At 43.7% G+C, this 18,878-nt stretch overlaps 2 protein-coding genes across 3 annotated transcripts in view; one reads left to right on the plus strand and one right to left on the minus strand.

The window, feature by feature from the left end:
• LOC149332045 (sulfotransferase ssu-1-like) overlaps positions 1-18,878 on the plus strand; it is a 28,978-nt gene that overhangs the window by 8,424 nt on the left and 1,676 nt on the right. The window contains exon 1 of one of the 2 annotated variants that reach the window (XM_089557010.1): positions 15,914-16,176. The exons of the other annotated variant lie outside the window; for it this stretch is intronic. The gene's annotated coding sequence lies outside the window, so the exon portion shown is untranslated. Of the gene's footprint in view, positions 1-15,913; positions 16,177-18,878 lie in introns of those variants that run through there. 2 annotated transcript variants of the gene reach the window in all.
• The window catches only part of LOC149332046 (sulfotransferase 1C2-like), a 38,476-nt gene that overhangs the window by 2,785 nt on the left and 16,813 nt on the right, over positions 1-18,878 (minus strand). The window contains exon 3 of the mRNA XM_089557008.1: positions 14,703-14,783. Coding sequence (XP_089413134.1) covers positions 14,703-14,783 — 81 coding nt within the window. The remainder of the gene's footprint in view (positions 1-14,702; positions 14,784-18,878) is intronic.

The raw sequence follows: 18,878 nt of genomic DNA on the forward strand, positions 1-18,878 counted from the left end.
GTTGGAAGCCTATGCACTTTATCCCAGCTACCTCTCTTTTGAAAGTTTGCTTATTTACCACAGCGCATGACAATACGAAATTACCGCTGCTCGGAGGCTATAAAACTAAGTTTTCCTACTGATGTAAACTGGAACACTCTATTCGGCCAGCAGCAAAATGAAACACTGATCTTTTATTAAAAGGCAATTAAAAGTATTGGCACTGAACACTGCTCAAAACAGAAAATAAACTCATGTTTTCAAGACTACAAATACTAAAGAAAATGAACTACGTTGAATGCAGCAGGGAAAGTTTTAGTTGCCTTTGAATGACATGAAGTACAGGTGAAAACTGAACCTTATAATCAAGAATACTGTTTGAAGCAGTTTCTTTATATTCCAGTGTTTCTCCGCCGTAATTACTGCCTTTCACGCCAAGAAGGAGTTCATACCAGGCGAAGGTCACGTAGATGCGTAGCGACCGCCGAAAGCGTGCAATTCTTAAAGGCAATGCATTTTTATCAATTTGGTTAATTAAGGAAGCAGTGTTATAAGTTACTAGGTTTCTTATGTATCTTAGATACCCTGAACTACAAAAAATTTTTTAGAATCTTAATACTAAATATTTTTTGCAACTATTAAAAGCGCTTCTTCGTGAGAAGCTTATAAGGAAGTCAAATACGATGATTGCTGGTATTCCCAAAAAACATATTCCAAATATTATGTGAGTGAACGAATGCGTGATAAAGATTAACAAGGAGATGTACTCGAAAAAAATTTTGGCTTTTGAAATGACGTGTAAGTCATATCAGGTTTTTTGAGTGACTCAGCGGACGTGTCAAGCTTGTGCTGGTTATCAATCACAAGACCTCACACTTTTGGGCTAGTGGTTAGGCCTGAGTTTGAAAATTGTAGCCCGAATGGTGCGAAAGAATTCATTTTTCTGATTAGAACAGATAAAATGTTTTACTCGAATTGGGGCTTTGTCGCCAGGCATCATTTTTCTATGTTTCATACTTTTGTGTTTACTAATTACGGCCGTAGCAACGTCGTCTCCTAATACTAGCAGCGTATCCCCGGCGTGTATCAGGATTTGATCATAGTTTAATGCCTACTGCAAATCATTGATATCAAACAGAAAAAGGGGATGACCCCAAGACGGAGCCATTAGGAACTTTGACAGCAAAATCCTTACCACTGGACTGAAATTTCCAAATAGAAGAACTTGACACAGTGCTTAGAATAATTTTCAGTAATTTCTAGGAGAATGCTATTTACGCCATCACGGGTTACTTCAAGAATGCTGTCGCTTAACCAATCAAATGCTTGAGTGAAGTGAAGAGAAATTACTGCTGGTGAGAACTAAAACCTATGCAGTTTTTAAATACGTTCTCAAAGGAGAAAACACAATAGCTCTTATAGATTATCTTTTTCTGGAGAAAAATTGGACGGATAAAAACAAACTCTGCTTTACCAAATAGTTCTTAAGTCTTGCCGGAAACTAATACGGTGACTACGCATTCATGTTACCTATTGGAACGTGACTTTTATTCGACCTCAGCTATGGTAAGCGCAATGACTACCACTCTGTCTTACATGTCATCCCGAAATCATTTATTATGGCGTCCATCTAAATATTGCAGTTACGAAGTCTACGATAGCGTTTGAACCAAGCACACAGTCCGTACTGTGGCAACTGTGGCTCACATGAGACTGTACTTCATATTCTCCTCGAATGTCTAGCGTACGCCAAACATCGTGCGCACTATGAACAATGCAAGCAGTCCGTCACCCCAGTGCCACCCACAGTGGTCCCTATATTAGGTCCTTTAGGCTGCTACAGACAGCCGCGACGTGCAGTGGTATTCGTATTTGCCTATTTAGACGCTATAGGTTTTTTCTGACAAACTCTAAATTGCTCGAACACTTTACCATGTGCAGAACTTGACTTCGGTCTCGTCCAAAGAAGCCGTCATGCAGTGAACTGTTGCATTACAACCCTCTTCAATGCCCACACTATTTTCTAGCACCCTTATTCCATCTTTACTCCCCCGTTGCCTCCCCTACGCAGAGTAGCATGTCAACGAATATTCACGCCGGCTAAAATCTCTGTTCTTCATTAAAGAGCTCTCTCTCTCTCTCAATGAATGAGTTTAAATCATAGGTTACGGAGCAGGGTAATCTAGGCGTAGCATGAATGAGGCTCAAAGATTCGGCTCCTGCAAAAAACTTGGGCCCCCTTGGCCTTGCTTTCAAACCGACCATCCCAAACTCAGTAGTAGAACACCTACGTTCGCGCAGTAGTAGAGCGCTTTTCCCCTACGGGTCGTAGTTGACAGCTATGTAGATGAACGCAAATAACACTGATAATCACAGTAACAATGGCCATTAAAATAAGGACGGATTCAACATCATCGCTTCGTTCATCTCATCGTGCGCACACTAGCAAGCGTTAGTCTTTCCTGAGTCCATGCCCAACCTCTGAAAAACGCTTGAACAAATTTTTCTTAAAAAAAGGCGGTTTTTAAGGAAATAACTGTATGTGTTTGTTATTAACGGGTAATTCTTCCAGTCCTGATTACATTTTAGTTTCTTCACGACGCAATCATTATTTCATTCACCAGCATTACGGTCGTTTATAATTATCAGCGGTCTAGAAGCGGCTGACTCCGAGTTTCTTTTACAACATTTGAAAAGGAGACAAATTCTAAAACAAAGCAGAAACAATTTCCTACAGCGAAGCGTGTGCAACGTAATTGTTGTCATTGTGAACAACCGACTAGAGAATATCTTCGCCTCAATATTGTTCCATTGGATGAGGACTTTGCTGATGCATATTATGGTCTCTTTACACATATGGACTTGTTTCTGTCTCAGTGCTGGCACTTTGTTCTTGGGTTAACAAATGTTGACATAAAATAGAGCACGTGAAGATTGTTTCCACTCGCAAAGTTCCTATCTCTGCCCGTAAATGTCGGTCAGAAATAAAGATAACGGACTGAGCGCTTTTTGTGTGGACTGCAGTGCCGTCATTAGGAGGTTCGCGCTTATGATGTCTACCGTAATATTGAGTGCCCTCTTCCCACTTGCCGAAAAATAAAGTTCACACAGAATTGCCCCTCATGACATTCTCAGTAGCTGTTACCTGATTTGTCAGCGTCGTAATGGTGGTTCCCGCAAAGCCTTCAAAGGGCACTACATTGTAGGCTGCGCAAGCGAATCAGATAAGCGGGGCACGTTTCCGTGGTTTCCCGGGGCAACCAACACAGGAGCACCTATGTCGTCATTACAACGAAGTGAAATAATTAACCTTCATTCTTGTTTAGCAGCTCACACACCTTGATCACATTAATTTCTCACGGATGACTTGCGAGGACTCATTACGGCAGTGTACGCCAACACAAAACTGCGGCAATAACAGATAACGTCACTACAAACAGCAGAACACCACCCGGAAAGAGCTATTTAAAGAAACATACCCAAGTGTGTTTCACTTGTTTCTAATAAGTACTGCCTTTGATAAAAGCCTACGGCCTACTAAGTCTGCTCCTTAATCATTCAATGTTCATTGTTTCCCGTTGACACGGTTCCAAGCCACACTGACGTGACAGCAGCATTCGTCTGTCTCGCCAATATCTTAGGCAATATCTGTGAGGACGAAATGCTCGGAAGAAAACTGCGAAAGCCGCAAATGTAGTGACGGCGTTCATTTAATCGTAGCTATTAACATATATGCAAAGCAAACCGCCCAGGGACACTCCCCCCCACCCTGATCCCCCCCATCTGCAACACTCGGCGAAGACCAACTTTGGTGCCCTAACTTCCTATGACTTGCCTTAGCCTGGTTATGGCACTCGTCCGCTGACCCGAAAGACGCGGGTTCGATCCCGGCCGCGGCGGTCGAATTTGGATGGATGGGAAATTCTAGAGGCCTCTGTACTGTGCGATGTCAGTGCACGTTAAGGGACCCCAGGTGGTCGAAATTTCCGGAGCCCTTCACTACGGCGTCCCTCATAGCCTGAGTCACTTTGGAACGTTAAGTCGCGTAAACCGTAAATAATTTCATCGCAGCTGTGCGTTTTCAAGAACAAATTATCAATCAATGCCAGAAAATTTGGTACTTACTCAGGTTATAGACCAACTGCCTTCGCGAAATCGTAAGACGCGTACTCTTCGAGCGGATACGGCGCTTCAGACGCAAGGTGTTGCCGTTAGAGCCACTAGGCCTGTCTAAATATGGCGGCACTCAGGCTTCTATGCACGTTCACTGGTCACGTAGCTCAGACTACAGCAACGGAGCTCATTTACGACGAGGCGCTGAAAGAACATATCAGGAAATAGCCGCCTCGATAAGACACACAAAAGAAAAGAATCTTTCATGGTCCTGGAGCGCATGCCAGGACAATCTTCGTGACACAACGTCGACCTCCAAGAATACAAGTAAAACGTCGTACGAAAGAAAGTGCGCCGAGGACGAGATAACTGTAAGCCGGGTTTCGCAAGGAGAACTTCATGATCGCAGTGCTTGGTTCGCACTGTGGCGTATCGTGTATTTGTTCACATCAGTACTACGGAAGGTACTAAGGCCTAAGGCCAACTGATAAAGGCATGAGGGGAAGCGGCTCCCCAACAATTTATCGGTCATATAATGAAGTAATTCCTTCGCAGAATTCCTCCTTTTGATTTGGAAACTATAAAAACTTATTAAGGCGAAAGCCTTTAATGTCTCATCGTTGTAAGCAGCAGTTGTCGACAGAGAATGTCACGCTTTTCAGTTCGTCGAAACGGTCGTGACGTCACAGTGCGCCAATTTCAAATGGGGCCAATTGTACTTTGGCTAGTACCCAGGCAACCAAATGAAGGGATCGTATAGTGATGCTCCAAGTGGAACTGAGCTTAGTTAATTGCTTAATTACTCAATTAGCCTAATTAACTTTTCTAATCAGGCCATATAAATAAATAAAGCCGAGTAAGAAATTGGTCGAGCTCGGGAATCGAACCCCGGTCTTCGGAGTGTGATACGAGCGTGCTATCCACTCCGCCATGCCAGCTCGATGGTTTGGGAATAACAAAGGTGCGTCTAGTGAATACGGTGTCTTCGCTCACTCCCATCCTCCTCCCTTCTCTTCCGGCGAGGTTTAGGTGTCCATCGAGATATGAGAGACAGATACATTTCCTTTCCTCAAAAACCAATTTACCGACGATCGAGGCATAGAACCGAATGGGCGATGGCGTTCTATGGACTCGTGGAAGCGTTGCAAGACGCTGTCGCGTTCCACTCTTAGAGGCGAAGCTTAACATCTTAACCACACATCAGTGACCGCACTTTAGGTAAAAAAAGTGCCCCCCTGAATTTTGACGGGTGTGCACCGAGATGTGTAAGACAGTTACTGCGTAATTTCCTTTCCTCAAATACAATTTTCATTTTCTTCATTACGGGCCATCTTTGTCTTTCTTCTTCCACTCCCACTTCCTCCCTTCCTCTATGGTGCGGTTCAGGTGTCCACCGAGATGACGGAGAATCACTGCGCCATTTCCTTTTCTCAAAAAGCGTTCAAAGGGCAAGGTATCGCGCCGAACGGGTGGTGGCGTTCCGTGGACTCCCTGGCAGCGCTACAACACGCTGTCGCGTTCCACTCCTAAAGGCGAAGCTTAAGCGTCATTAATTAGCATTTAATTAGTATTCAGGCACAAATCAGTAATTAACCATTAATTAGTGATTTGTCGTCACTTAGTAACTAATACTCAATTACATGTGACGCCACCAGTGCCACAGAAGCAGTCAAAGTGGTGCGGAAAACGCTTTCGCCTCTACGCACTTTAGACAGTCAAAGTGCCCCCTGAATTTTTTAGGCATTCACCAGTATGCCTGCTTTGGCGAATTGCGCCAGGGCCTATGATCTCTTGCTGATGTGTCCATGAAAGCGGTATCGAATCGAAGCCACGGTGGCCGCATTTCACTCGTGACGGATGTTAGTTCACGTCAAAAAACTTGATTTGATCTAACTTTCTCAGGAACCGCCAGTTAGGTGCAGCCCAAGGGCAGCTTTAAGACTATGAACACCGCATCTGACTTGCACTATCCTTCCTTTCGTTGCGCCACTCTGTCCCGCCTTCGGGGAGCAGTTCAGGTATCAAAATTGAATGAGACAATAGCTGGACCATTCCTCCGCACTTGGGCGACCCACCATTTTACGAGGCTATAAAATGTCTTGGAGGTGCCATCAAATTCTGGCCATGGCGTCCGTATTTCCAAGGACGCTAAACACACACACGAAAAAATGTTCGTCTTGAGCGTACAGTACGCATTCATGCATCTGGGGTGTACAGTGTGCCTTCGGCTCCAAGTGGAATGAAAATGGTTTCACCAGATGCTTTCGATGATAGATTTCCTTCGAGTCTAACGAGAATAAAGCATCCCTTTTAACAGCCGACTGTTACGATTACGTGCCGGTGAATTTCTATTTAATTAACGATAGATCTTCCGCAGCGAATTTACTGGTAGCTTTCGTTCCGCCTACAGCGAAATTCGACCGCCGCGGCCGGGATCGTACCCGCGTCTTTCGGGTCAGCAGCCGAGCGCCATAACCACTAAGCCACCACAGCGGGCTATTTGTGGAGCTAAAGGTATACCGCGTGAATGGGCAGACCGCCAAACAGAAAAAGGGTGGGCCCCTGTTTAACTAAAAGGATATATGGGACCCATGAACGAGACGGTATACAAAGTGTTCACATCTTTTTGGACCCAATTCTTACTCAGGCATATGGTTATAGCAGAAATCTGGAGCAATTTATATCACGCTATATGTTCTGCATTTTAATGCCGCAGTTTCATTTCCGGCCTCCGCTATAAATATTCAAGTGCCCAGAGAAACATCGTAGTCGTACAGCACGCGCGACGCCACGGTGCTTTATTGTTGATGGAACTCGGCTGTTGACCCGAAAGACGCGGGTTCGATGCCGGTCGTCGCAACTGAATTTCGATGAAGGGGAAATTCAAGAGGCCTGTGTAAACTATGCGACGTCAGTGCACGTTAAGAAACCCGAGGAGGTCGAAATTTCCGGAGCCCTCCACTACGGCATCCTTCAAAGCCTTAGTCGCTTTGGGACGTTAAACCTTAATAAACAAAACTAAACGTATACCAAGCGGCCACATGTAGAAATCAAAGGAAATTGCACAGCAGTGTTGACTGGGTAACCCTATCGCAGCTGTAGGCGAATAGAAGGAAGCTGAAAGAAAAACAGGGGGAAAACAAAGTTCGTCTAAACGAGCGCACATTGCAGCCCTGCGCATGCGAGGATGCGACAGCAATGGCTGCATGAGATCCTAGTGCACTTTACTCCGGATGAAAGTTTTCGAGCTCAGCGCTGAGACGTAGGTCTGTATTATAGTACCGGCTCCGCGTGGTAACACAGCGCATTTAAACAACTAAGTGACAAGATGCAGCCTCCAATGAGTCTTAACATATAAATTGTAATTTAATACTGTTTAAACTTACCGAAATAAAAACTATTACGGATAGTAACCTGCAAGATTTCAATTCAGTCTGAGGCGTGAACTCATTCTGGCTTTATTATGAAAAATCAAGGCGCTAACAAACGACACAGAGGGAACACAGCCCTTCCGTTGTTTAGTGCCTTGATTTTTGATAATGAACGTATACCAACTAGCTCAGTTTACTGCCCTGTTGCAACTCATTTTGGTAGGCGTTAGGGAGCAAAAATATAATGGCATAAATTCACCGGAATTTTGCTGACTCATCCATAAGAGGCTGAGCGCGGCTATCAATCGAACTTGGCTAATGCCGAAAGGCCTGATAGCGATGGCAAACGCTGCGAAAACACGAGCTTGATTTTGAACCTTGAGTTACGCACATTTGCGCCGGGACTTCGCAGGAACAGTTCCGCGCCTGCCTTTTGTGGCAAGAGTTCTGCAACCGGTCTGCAGAACCGACTTGTACACCCTTTTAACGCGATAGCAATGAGGATTTTGTGTCGCGGAAAACCCGGCGTCGTGGACGGCGTCTTTGACCAAGCGCAAAAAATTTATTTATTTATTTATCATCATACCCACAGCGCCATTGGCTGGCATTACAGTGGGGGGGTAGAAGAAAAAGTACACAAATGCCACCGCGTGCAGGTGGTTACAAAAAAAAAGATAACAATGAGATAAAAAGAACACGGAATTATTATACACAAAAAAATGTCACAGCATGGAAGAAAATGAATCATTTGATAATATGGACACTACTTCCTCAGGCAGCTTGTTCCATTCCGAAACCGTTTTGGGGAAAAAAGACATTTTAAAAAGGTCAGTCCGGCACCTGTATTCTTTAACTTTAAGTGAATGATCTCTACGTAAAGACACGTAATCAGGGTTGGCTATATATTTGGTTCTGTCTATTCCAGTTCTAGAATGAAATATATTATGAAATAATTTTAAACGCAGTACTTTCCTACGTTTTTGAAGTGAGTCCCAACCCAAAGATTTTTTCGCGCTCGTTACACTAAAATATCGCCCATAGTTATTGAAAACAAAACGAACGGCCAAATTCTGAACTCTTTCTAGCTTTTGAACGTCAAGCAAGGTTTTCGGATCCCAGACTGTTCAAGCATACTCAAGTATGCTTCTAACGTTTGTATTATACAGCAGTTCTTTAGTCTTTAAAGGGAAAAGTTTAGCGTTACGTCGCAGGAAACCTAAAACACGACAGGCTTTGGCAGTAACGAAATCCACGTGACGATGCCAAGACATTGAACTTGTTAAATATACACCAAGATATTTAAATTCCAACACTGAAAGCAGTCTGCTATTATTTATGTTATAAGTGAAAATATGGGGAACCTTCTTTTTAGTGAAACACATATGTACAGATTTTTGTAAGTTAATATGCATTCTCCAGTTCTCACACCACTGGGCCACTTTACACAAATCCTGTTGTAATGCATCGCAGTCACTTTGATCGTTAATAATTCTATACAATACACAATCGTCCGCAAAAAGACGCATGTATGAAGAAATACCTGAAAAGATGTCATTCATGTAAATTATGAACAGTAAAGGGCCCAAGACGGATCCCTGAGGCACCCCTGATGTTACAGCCACCTCATGCGATTGTTTCCCGTTGACAACAACACATTGACGCCTAACGCTCAAATATTCCTTTATCCACCTAATAACGTTCTCATTTATGTTGTACCAGTATAATTTTTGTATTAATAAGGAATGTGATACAACGTCAAAGGCCTTCTTAAAATCTAGAAAAATACAGTCAACAGAATATCCCTTATCTAAAGCACTTGACAGGTCATGTACAAATTCGGTAAGCTGGGTGACACACGAGTAACCACTGCGAAAGCCATGTTGATGAATGTATACTAAGATGATTCATAATACTAGTATAAAACACATGCTCTAAAACTTTGCATAATACACTGGTCAAGGACACTGGTCGATAATTTGAAACAACATTCCTAGGTCCCGATTTATGTATCGGTACAACATTAGCAAGCCTCCATTCATCAGGCAAGGAGCCTTCCTGTAATGACTTTGTGAAAAGAATTTGAAGGTACCTTGACAACGCAAAAGCGCAAGAAGAGAGCAGGATCGTGGGTAAGCCGTCCGGACCGGTGGCACTGTTATCTTTTAAGCGTTCTAAGAGCGACACAATTCCTCGCTGATCAAATTCAATGTTCTCCATGGGTTCCGTACAGTTCAAGGCAAGGCGAAAATCGGCAGGGCTATTGCTGTCCTCAGCAGAAAAAACTGAGCTGAAAAACGTGTTAAAGCACTTGGCTTTCTCCAGATTATCATGAACGATACTTCCGTTGTGATCGAGTGTCGGGATAGACAATTCATCCTTTCTGTTTTTTTTTATGTACTGCCAAAATTCTTTAGGGCGATCCTGGATACGCATGTCGAAAGACTGAAAGTAGGTAAATTTAGCCTCTTTGACCGAAGCATTCATATCCTTTGTAATCTTTTTTAACTGATCCATGTTATCTTCCGACGGATTTTTTTTGAAGCGCGCATATAGTTGTTGCCTCTTTTCAACGACTCTGCGCAGCGCTTTTGTGAACCATGGCTTGCTTTTGCTGCGACGTTTCGTCATCACCCATGACGGCACATGCTGCTCACGCAAATCAAAAAGTTTGGCTGTCAGTGTGCGCCACAGCTCATCAACGCTGAGTGAATCAGACAATGTTTCGTACACATCGACATAGGATTCAAGTGCCCAGGCTATCTCGGGGAAATTTGCCTTTCGGTAACTGTAAATGCGCCGATTGCCACAGTCTTCAAGTTTAACATACTGAAAGTTCATTTCCGCTAAAACACAACTGTGATCACTGATACCGGGCACTACAAGGGTAGAACAAGCTGCCGATGATTGGTTAGTGAATAATAAATCCAAAACATTGTTGCCACGGGTTGGCTGCAGCACTAATTGGGATAAGCTGAATGAATTGCACAGATTTAACAATTCTTTGCCTACTGCGGAATTGGCTCTAGACGGAAGACATCCTGAGCTCCAGTCAAATTCAGGAATGTTAAAGTCACCTCCAACAACTAAACAGTCAGTTTTAACAGTTTCAATCATATCAGTTAGGTCGCTGATGGGTTCAAGCTGATTTCCAGGTGGCCTGTAAAACGAGCAAACTGATAGTAATTTACCATTTAAAAGTCTAATTTGAGCTCATACTGCCTCACATGTCCCAACATCAATTTCCATCTTACGAGAACTAACTAAGACGTCCACCAGTATAAATACGCCTCCTCCGTGCCTGTCTCGATCTTTTCGATAGCTGATATAGTTACTCGGAAAAACTTCGCTATCGCTAACATCCCCATCCAGCCATGATTCACATCCGATCACAACGGAAGGTCTCGCCATGTCAATTAGACCATGTAGCTTGTCCACTTTATTCTTAATACTTCTGCAGTTTAGTACTAGAATCGACAAAACACAGTGATCCGGCTTAACTTGTCAAGAGGCTCGAACTACCTGCCCCTGAGATTCGTCGTAAATGTACTTGACATTATTCAAGTAAAGGACATCGTATTTCAGATGTGCTTTGCCATTGGGTCCCTTGCGAGGTTTGGCGTAGTCCCATAGCATTTTCCTCTTGTTTCGTACTGGTTCAGAGAAGTCCTCTGAAATGCTAGTAGAACTTCCTTTCAATTTCTTCGCATTTGACAGAACAGCCTCTTTCTCTTTGAATGAACTAAAATTAACAATTATTGGGCGAGTTCCTTCTGAACGGAACCGTCCGAGGCGATGGGCTCTTTCGATTCTGGGGTCGATACCCAGAGTAGATCTACACAAATCTAGGACAAGTTTTTCAGAAATTGGTTGTGACTCGCGTTCATCCTCGTCCTTAATTCCATAAAAGAGCAGATTGCACCGTCGAGATCGATTTTCAAGATCGTCCACTTTCTTCATCAGTCTGCCACTCGGAACGCTGTCTTTCACTACTCGCCCTACAGTCCTCGACAGCGGCCCTCATTTCCTCAAGACCTGCAATCTTTGCTTCTAAATTGGCCATACGGGCATTCAGATCCACGAAAAATACCCACAAAGGCAACCTAGGAGGCAGATGGGCCACCCAGGCCAAGATTTCTTCTGGCGTCGTCACAACCTGCCCACCGGATTGTGATCAAACTGCGCACTATGGTATGCACCAGTTAAATTGATGACTTGTCGTGAAAGCAATACGGGTTGTACAAGTCCCATGATGGCAGCCCCTGCCAGAAAAGGACAGTGGCGCAAAGACGAACCGCAGCACCAGGAGTGGTATGAGGACGGCCAGGGAACTATGAATGCTCAAACGAAAATGACCGATTCTGTGTATATGGGCAATAGCTCATTAATGCTATCGCGTCAAAGCCTTAAGGCGAAGCTCAGATGTCCCCTACAACTTTTTAACAAGCGAGAGGCATGGACTGCCCGCTGCTGCCCCGGAAGAAGGGTAGATGGTTGCATGCGAGGTAAAATTCCTGCCGCTGGTGTGAGCGCCGTCTCCTAGACTATTCTGATTAGTGGGAACCAACCGCTAGCCATCATCGGGGGTTATGCGTTAGAGCCCCAAAAAGCTGAAAAATTGTTTTTCAAAAAGCGGAGAGGATCCAGAGAGACTGTCAACCATAGCCGCGCGCCTAATAGTGTTCACCGTGAGTTCCGCCTCTTCTTTTTTAGCAACACTATGCAACGCCTTTCAGTTTACTTTAGTGTTAACCAACCAGGTCATACACAAACTATACTATACTGAACTGTTAACATCCGCTTCACACGGCGTAGGTGCTTCTGAAATCAAAACACACATTAGTAAACAGCATAGCATGCCCATAAAAGCAGTTACAATGCTTACTTACGAAAACCTCGTTCAAAATGAACGTCGGTTTTGGCGCATTAACTTGGTTCAAACAACCGTTCTCAGGACGCCGCCTGCAAATGCAACCTAGGCCTAGGGTGGCGCTTCGAAAGTTCGCTCTTCCTGTCTTCTGCTTTTTCCTGTGTATGTTTGTTCGTGTGCGCAACGCCATCCCAAGAAAACGGCATATGCGTTGCGTGCCCGCCTGGAACGCAAAGGGCATAGGCTCGAACCCCACTGTCGGCGAATCTCTTCTTCATTTCAAACTTCTGGGAACATTTCTTTCTCCTTTCTGAGGCCTTGTCAATTCTAGATTAGGGCGCGACTTTTCGATCGAACCAGCTGTATACGCTATCGCGTAAGAAATTTCTTTCAGAGACATTACCTGCTCTCGGGCGGCGCTGCACGGACATGCGAGCTACAAATGCTCGTGGACAGTCAAGAACACGGCTTCCACGCCTGCGATTGTTGACACCGGCCTCCTGGGACCGGCTGTGAATTTATCCACGTTGTTCCTGTGGGATCCCAACACACCCTACTTAAATTTTTCATACGAGCCGCTTGTATGGAGTTGAGGGAATACAGAGCCCGTAATATATAGAAAATTATATGCAATTCCATTACTGGTGTGGGGACTTCATAAGCATTCCACGATAATTCCTTACGATTTCTATACAGTGTACATGACGTCATATAGAGTCCGTGAGATTTTATACGTGCTTCCATATAGACCATACCGGCACCATATGCTCCAACTAACTGCATAACAGCTCTTGTGGAGACATATGGAATTATGAAATTCGTCATAGGCGAACTTTCAGTAGGGCACAACCGTCACCTTCCTCTTCTTGGCCTCCTATGTGTGAAACGAGGAACTGGTCCACGGCCAGAGTCCGCACGGGAACATCCTATATGTTACCATGGGCCAGACGGGTTGGGTAGTGGTGTACTCAATGGCACACGGTTCGTTCGTGTAAAGAAGGACGCCGTAAAATCCTGTGCCCAACTGCGTCTTCATCGTAGGCCACCGTATCACATTGAACTAGCGGGGCATGCAGCCATGTACGGTCAGTGCAGCTCTTCGGGCAACGTTCGTGCTCAATGCATGCAACTATTCTGTGCTCTCTGCGGCGTCCATGGTCACCCGAGCGACGGAAGGGTGCGTTCCTGACAGCCTTGCGAAGACGACCTGCCTCACACTGGCGTACGCGCCCTGTACGTTGCTCTTGCTTGGACATAGCCATTGTCGAATTCCTCCCGCTGGCTCTGTCTGCAGCAGCAGCTTCCGCCCCCTTTTCTGAACTTGACAAGCAGGACGGTAATCGTCACGAGACACCGAATACAATAGAGGAGGGTCCTTCAAGTGCTCTCCTTCGAGGAGGGTCCTTCAAGATGCCACCGGAGCACTCCACGAAAGTGCGGGGCCATCTCTCGCTTAGACAGTTAACTCAGTGAGGAAGTTTACAGGCCGCTTCCCAAACATTAAGGATTTTGTGATCTCACGGGCTTCTAAACACAAAAAAAGAGAACAAGAAAACAGTGGGAGCTTTTCAACCATAGACATGAACATCGATCACGCCGTTCCTGTGCTAAAATCCGCCTTTCTCGATATCTAAACGCCAGAAGAGGTAGACGCACAAATAGAATTTAAAATACACGATTTCGCAGCCGCGCGGATAGTTTGGCTCATAGAGCAACGTACACATATACGGATGCGGCGGAATCAGATCCTACTGGTGACATGTCGCATTTTTTATTCAATTATACTTCAGGCAAAGGTTGAACGAGCTAGTCGCTTTCCATTGATCAGCAACCGAAACCAAAACAACAACATCCTCTTATGCTTTCCTTAGTTTGGGTGGCAATAGGCTTTCTTCATAACCAGTGCTCCAAGGCAGACAGACTTTTAAAACCCTGTTTGTTTCCGAAGGCAGAGGTAAAGTAGGCCTCCTTGTCATCGTAAAATTCCTTGTTGTCTACCGCCAAGACGAGTATTAAGCTGCTATCGGTAGTACTAGAACTAATTCTGGTCTTTCGCTGTGCCAAGTGTTAGCACATTGTTTGAGTGTCTGAATCGGGAAGTTAAAGCTGCCAAGCTAAGAAAGAAAAGTTTAAACACATAGACATGCTTGTTGAAGCTTTGATTAAATATACAAGCGGGGAATGGTTTTCGGTGTGCAGCCCAAAAGCTACAGCTTTAAAACTTGTTGGAAACATGCGTTAAGTACGCTTTTTTTTTATTCCTCATAAATATTCCGGATAGATATCCACTGGAAAACCAACGGCGAATTAATGCACGTGGCACTAGCGACGATGCTAAAGGCATGTGACGTTTCCTCGGAGGGGAGGGTCACCTGATAGAGACGCTTGAAACAGGACATAGCCTTGCAGCAGGGCAGGAACACCTCAGCTGGGTAGCGGACGCTTGCACCAACCTAGGCATTCAAAGTTTAGGACTGTTTATTTCTTTGACACAATAATTAAAAAATACCTGCATGTTGGGAAGAATAAGTACAGCTTAGAAAGTGCTTAAAGTTTATATAAAATGCATCACGGTGCATATAGTTGAAAAACTAAATTTATTTATTTGACTTTGCTTTGTCTCGATGTACAGCCTTTGTCAAAAGTTTAGAGCCCAGGGGGTCTGCTTCTGGGCCATATTGCTTTGCTCGTAATGCGTCCTCAGCGTCCAAAATCTCCTGAAGGTAAGAAGATTTTTGGTCCTGCTCCCTCTGATGCGTAGGACTTCCATTAGTGCTACAGGAGCGCCACAATAGTGGTTAGAAGCAAACCCCCTGGGCTATAAACTTTTGACAAAGGCTGTACGTGGCCGGGCACTTTTAAGAAAAAAACCGTACACCCTTACTGCAAGAAAGAGAGTTAATGAGTATTTCGCTAGCGCATAAAAATTGTTAATATTAAACAGACGTGATCCCTAACTTCATTTTTAAGCGATATTTATTTTTGTGAACTTAGTGTACTATCTGAGTGACTGATATTTTTTTAATTCTGTTAGTTTCCATATTCTGTCCGACAATCAATATTAAGATCTGGCGTATAGCTTTTGCACGTGGAAGAAAAAATAATTTCCGTTGATTTCATTTAGGAATATCTAAGTGTTTTCAACACTTCATGACGTGGCTTCCATTCGCCTTTTCTTCTATTCACCGCTTTGTCTCTTGGACCTGTTTCGGATTAAACTGACTCTTGCAATCGCCCACTTTGCCGCTTCGCACTAGGCTAAACCTAGACGCCTTCCTGGTATTGCTGCAGTGGAAGGAGATTCCTTTTTTAACATTCCACTCTGGTACACAGCGACCCTCTAGAGCACCTAAATAAGTCTGCTCACTTCTATACGCTTGCAATTATGCATAAAACATTCGATAAAATACCTGAGTAAAGGCATATAAGTGGAGTATCTTTCATTATTTTCCGCGCCACTTTTGCGTCTCAGTTCGCACTAAATAGCCCAGAACAAGCATCCGTTATAAATATAAGTTGTGTCCTTGAACTGCAATGCGCACTTTTATATATATGTCCACGTGCTGTGAAAGTGATCCTCTTGACATGCACAGTTTGAAAAAAAAAAAATGAACGGCAAGCGTACATTGCTTTTAATATGCTGGAATGTTTTTGGAGAGAAAGCGTATGTGGCAGGTGGCCCGTGTCACTCGTGACACATATACAGCCAAGACACCATACGCAGTGCTTAGGAGCGACTGAGGTGGAGAGCTTATGCTGTGATGTTTGTGTCTCTCGTGTTTAGACACTTCCAATCCCTGCTTGGAGTGCCTATCGTCCGGAAGAAAGACGCGGTAAAAAAGAGACGTAAGCTATCGCTCTTTCTTACTCGACAAGTGTGGATTAAAACACATTTCGTACCTCTATTTATAAAGGTTTTAGTGAAAGAATAACATTCTATCTGAAGTGCAGGCTGCAAAGTAGGTTTTACAGTCTGGGAGTCGAAGGCCAGCATACGTCTTGCCTGGAACTAAAACATTCTTGTATGTAATTGCCTAAACGATGAGAAGAATTGTAAGGCCCATCTGTGCACTGTGGATGCGGATTAGTTAATTTTATTTGCATTTCGTTCAGATAGCGTTTACTAGACCGCCTTTATAAAACTTAGTGGTCCAATTCGTGCTACGTCCGATTACCTCCCTGATGTAACGCCTCCGTGCTTGTCAGTGTTTTCATCTCATGCATACACACGAAGCAACACAAAAAAGGTTGTCAATAACGAAATTTATATCCACTCCTTAAAATCCTTTGCTGGGCGCGTTGGTATTTCATTCTTTCATTCACAGCCCTCTTGTCCGTGTTCGTCGTCGCGCTGTGAATGAAAGTATACGCACTGCTTACGTTACGTCACTTTTAAGCGCCTAGCGACGACGTAGCGTGCACGACACGTGTGCTTTGAATCAGCGCTTGTTGTCGGCGTCCCGGCGCAAGCATTTGTTTTAGCGTGGGAGCGTTAAGGGCTATGTTCTGCAGATAAGCCGACGTTGTCGTCGGTGTCGTTGGTCATGCCAGGAAAATCCACGAAAATGTTTAGAGAAGCAACCTAGGGGGAGTAAAGGAGACCAGTAAAGTGAGATTCCAGAAGTATAAAGCACTGCATACGGGGGAACCCGTGTTTAGTCCGTAATTCGAGCGGAGGTTCAGGAACAATTGGCTGCTAAAAGTTACAAGCAGGTATCGACTGTTTGGTGTTCAATAGCACACCTGCTGCCCAAAGACACAAGGAGATTGTGGTGAGGTGAAATTCACCGAACAATAATCCTCAGCTGAGTATTTTCGCCTTTGGTGCCTTCTATAAAAGATGTAAACATTGCTGAGAAAGTCGAAGTTCAATAATCGAAGGTTTGTTTTCGCTGGTCAATTCAATATTGTGACGTCGAGTTAAGAAGTCGAGATGACTGGGGCTTTCGTAATCAATGAATAGAAGCGGATGATGGTAAGCTTTAAACTAAGAAATGCGCAAAAAAGAAATCCTTATCGCCATCGTACTTTGCAAGTGAAGGCAAGATCTGGGATACCTGTTATTCATTTTCGAGACTTTTTAGACTATCAAATTTCGCTTCTCAGTTAGCGAAGTCTCTGTTACTAGGTAACGAGAATGCATCATTATACCCCAAATTCAGCCCGTTCTCAGAGTCATTTTCAGCGTCCTAAACATAAAGAAAAATATATCATTGATAGTTGGGAACCTTTAACCCCTCAGTGCGCTGTGAGTAATTGATCCCTCTGGCTGACATACCAGGATGACACCATTTCTGCAAAGCGTTCATGATTAACTTCACTTTAGCTTTGAAGTACGCAAATCACAATAGGATAGTAATACGGCCCTTGTCGGAAATATTGAAGCTTTATTCGAATGTGAAAATAACTATAATAGTTGGAAAAGAACCAATTTGTTTTAAAATAACGCAGTATCTTGTTTCTCAAGCAATTTTAAGGATGTCGTGTGCTTATTGTTATCGCTCTAAGAAATGCATTATAATTTACATATTCACTCTACAGTGCAAGCTTACCATAAGTATCACCGGGACCACTACTTCGCTCATTCCATGCAAAATCCTCTCTACTCACAATCATTAAACTCCACAACTCCAACACCAACGTTTATACAGCCCCAAAAAAGCCAAGAAGTAAGAAGTGTTTGGAAATGGAAATTTGAAAATACCCTTGCGAACAAATGTAATACTGTTTTTATATTAATTTCTTTGATACTCTGCTTATCAGCAGTTTTTGTTATGAAAATTACCACTGTTCTATTTAGTTTCATTTTTGTTGAAATTATCTGTTAGCATTGTTACGAATAATGTATGTTCCTGGTTTTGCCCAATCTGCTTGGATCATACAAGGTCGGCAGTATCGTGTATGTAGTAACAATGATTACGGTCGACAAATACTGGAATTTAAGTTAGCTGATTTATGAAATAGTCTTGATTTTAAAGTAAATTGCCTACCTATGCCTCACGCCATTTCAACAGAGAACTTCCTCTGCTATGTTCAACATGGTTTATATGAGGGCTGCCTTTGTAGCCTTGAAAAAAAGTGTTTTATCTTTCCATCAACATTCAGTGCCTACTGCTGGAAATGTTCTTTTTGAAAGTAGTAGAGTTCATTTTTGCTCTCCTTTATAGAGAATGTTTTACCCTGCATTAGTTCGGATCCTTAAACAATTTTGTTCTGTCCATGCTGTTCTTGCTTAGCTCGTTGGTGGTATGGCAAATAATTAACCTTTCAAACAAACTCTGGGAAAGAGGGAAGCTTAGATGAAATGCACGAGCTTCTAAAAGGGTTCCTATTACTTCTCGAATACACAAATAAAAGGTAACCTAGACAACGCAGTAGCAGCAGCATATCATCACTCGTACACCATCACTGATAGCGCTCTACATGAAGGCGTAGGTTGCAGGTTACATTATCCAGGAGTACTTAGAGGAAAATGCCGAGTTGGTCGAAGTAGTAAGCAGAATGTGGCCTGGAAGACTGCATGAACTTTTTGGAAGATCAGTCTGCAG

The sequence above is a fragment of the Amblyomma mixtum genome, chromosome 8 (genome assembly GCF_055824585.1).
Source record: "Amblyomma mixtum isolate Tamu chromosome 8, ASM5582458v1, whole genome shotgun sequence".
NCBI classification, from domain to species: domain Eukaryota; kingdom Metazoa; phylum Arthropoda; class Arachnida; order Ixodida; family Ixodidae; genus Amblyomma; species Amblyomma mixtum.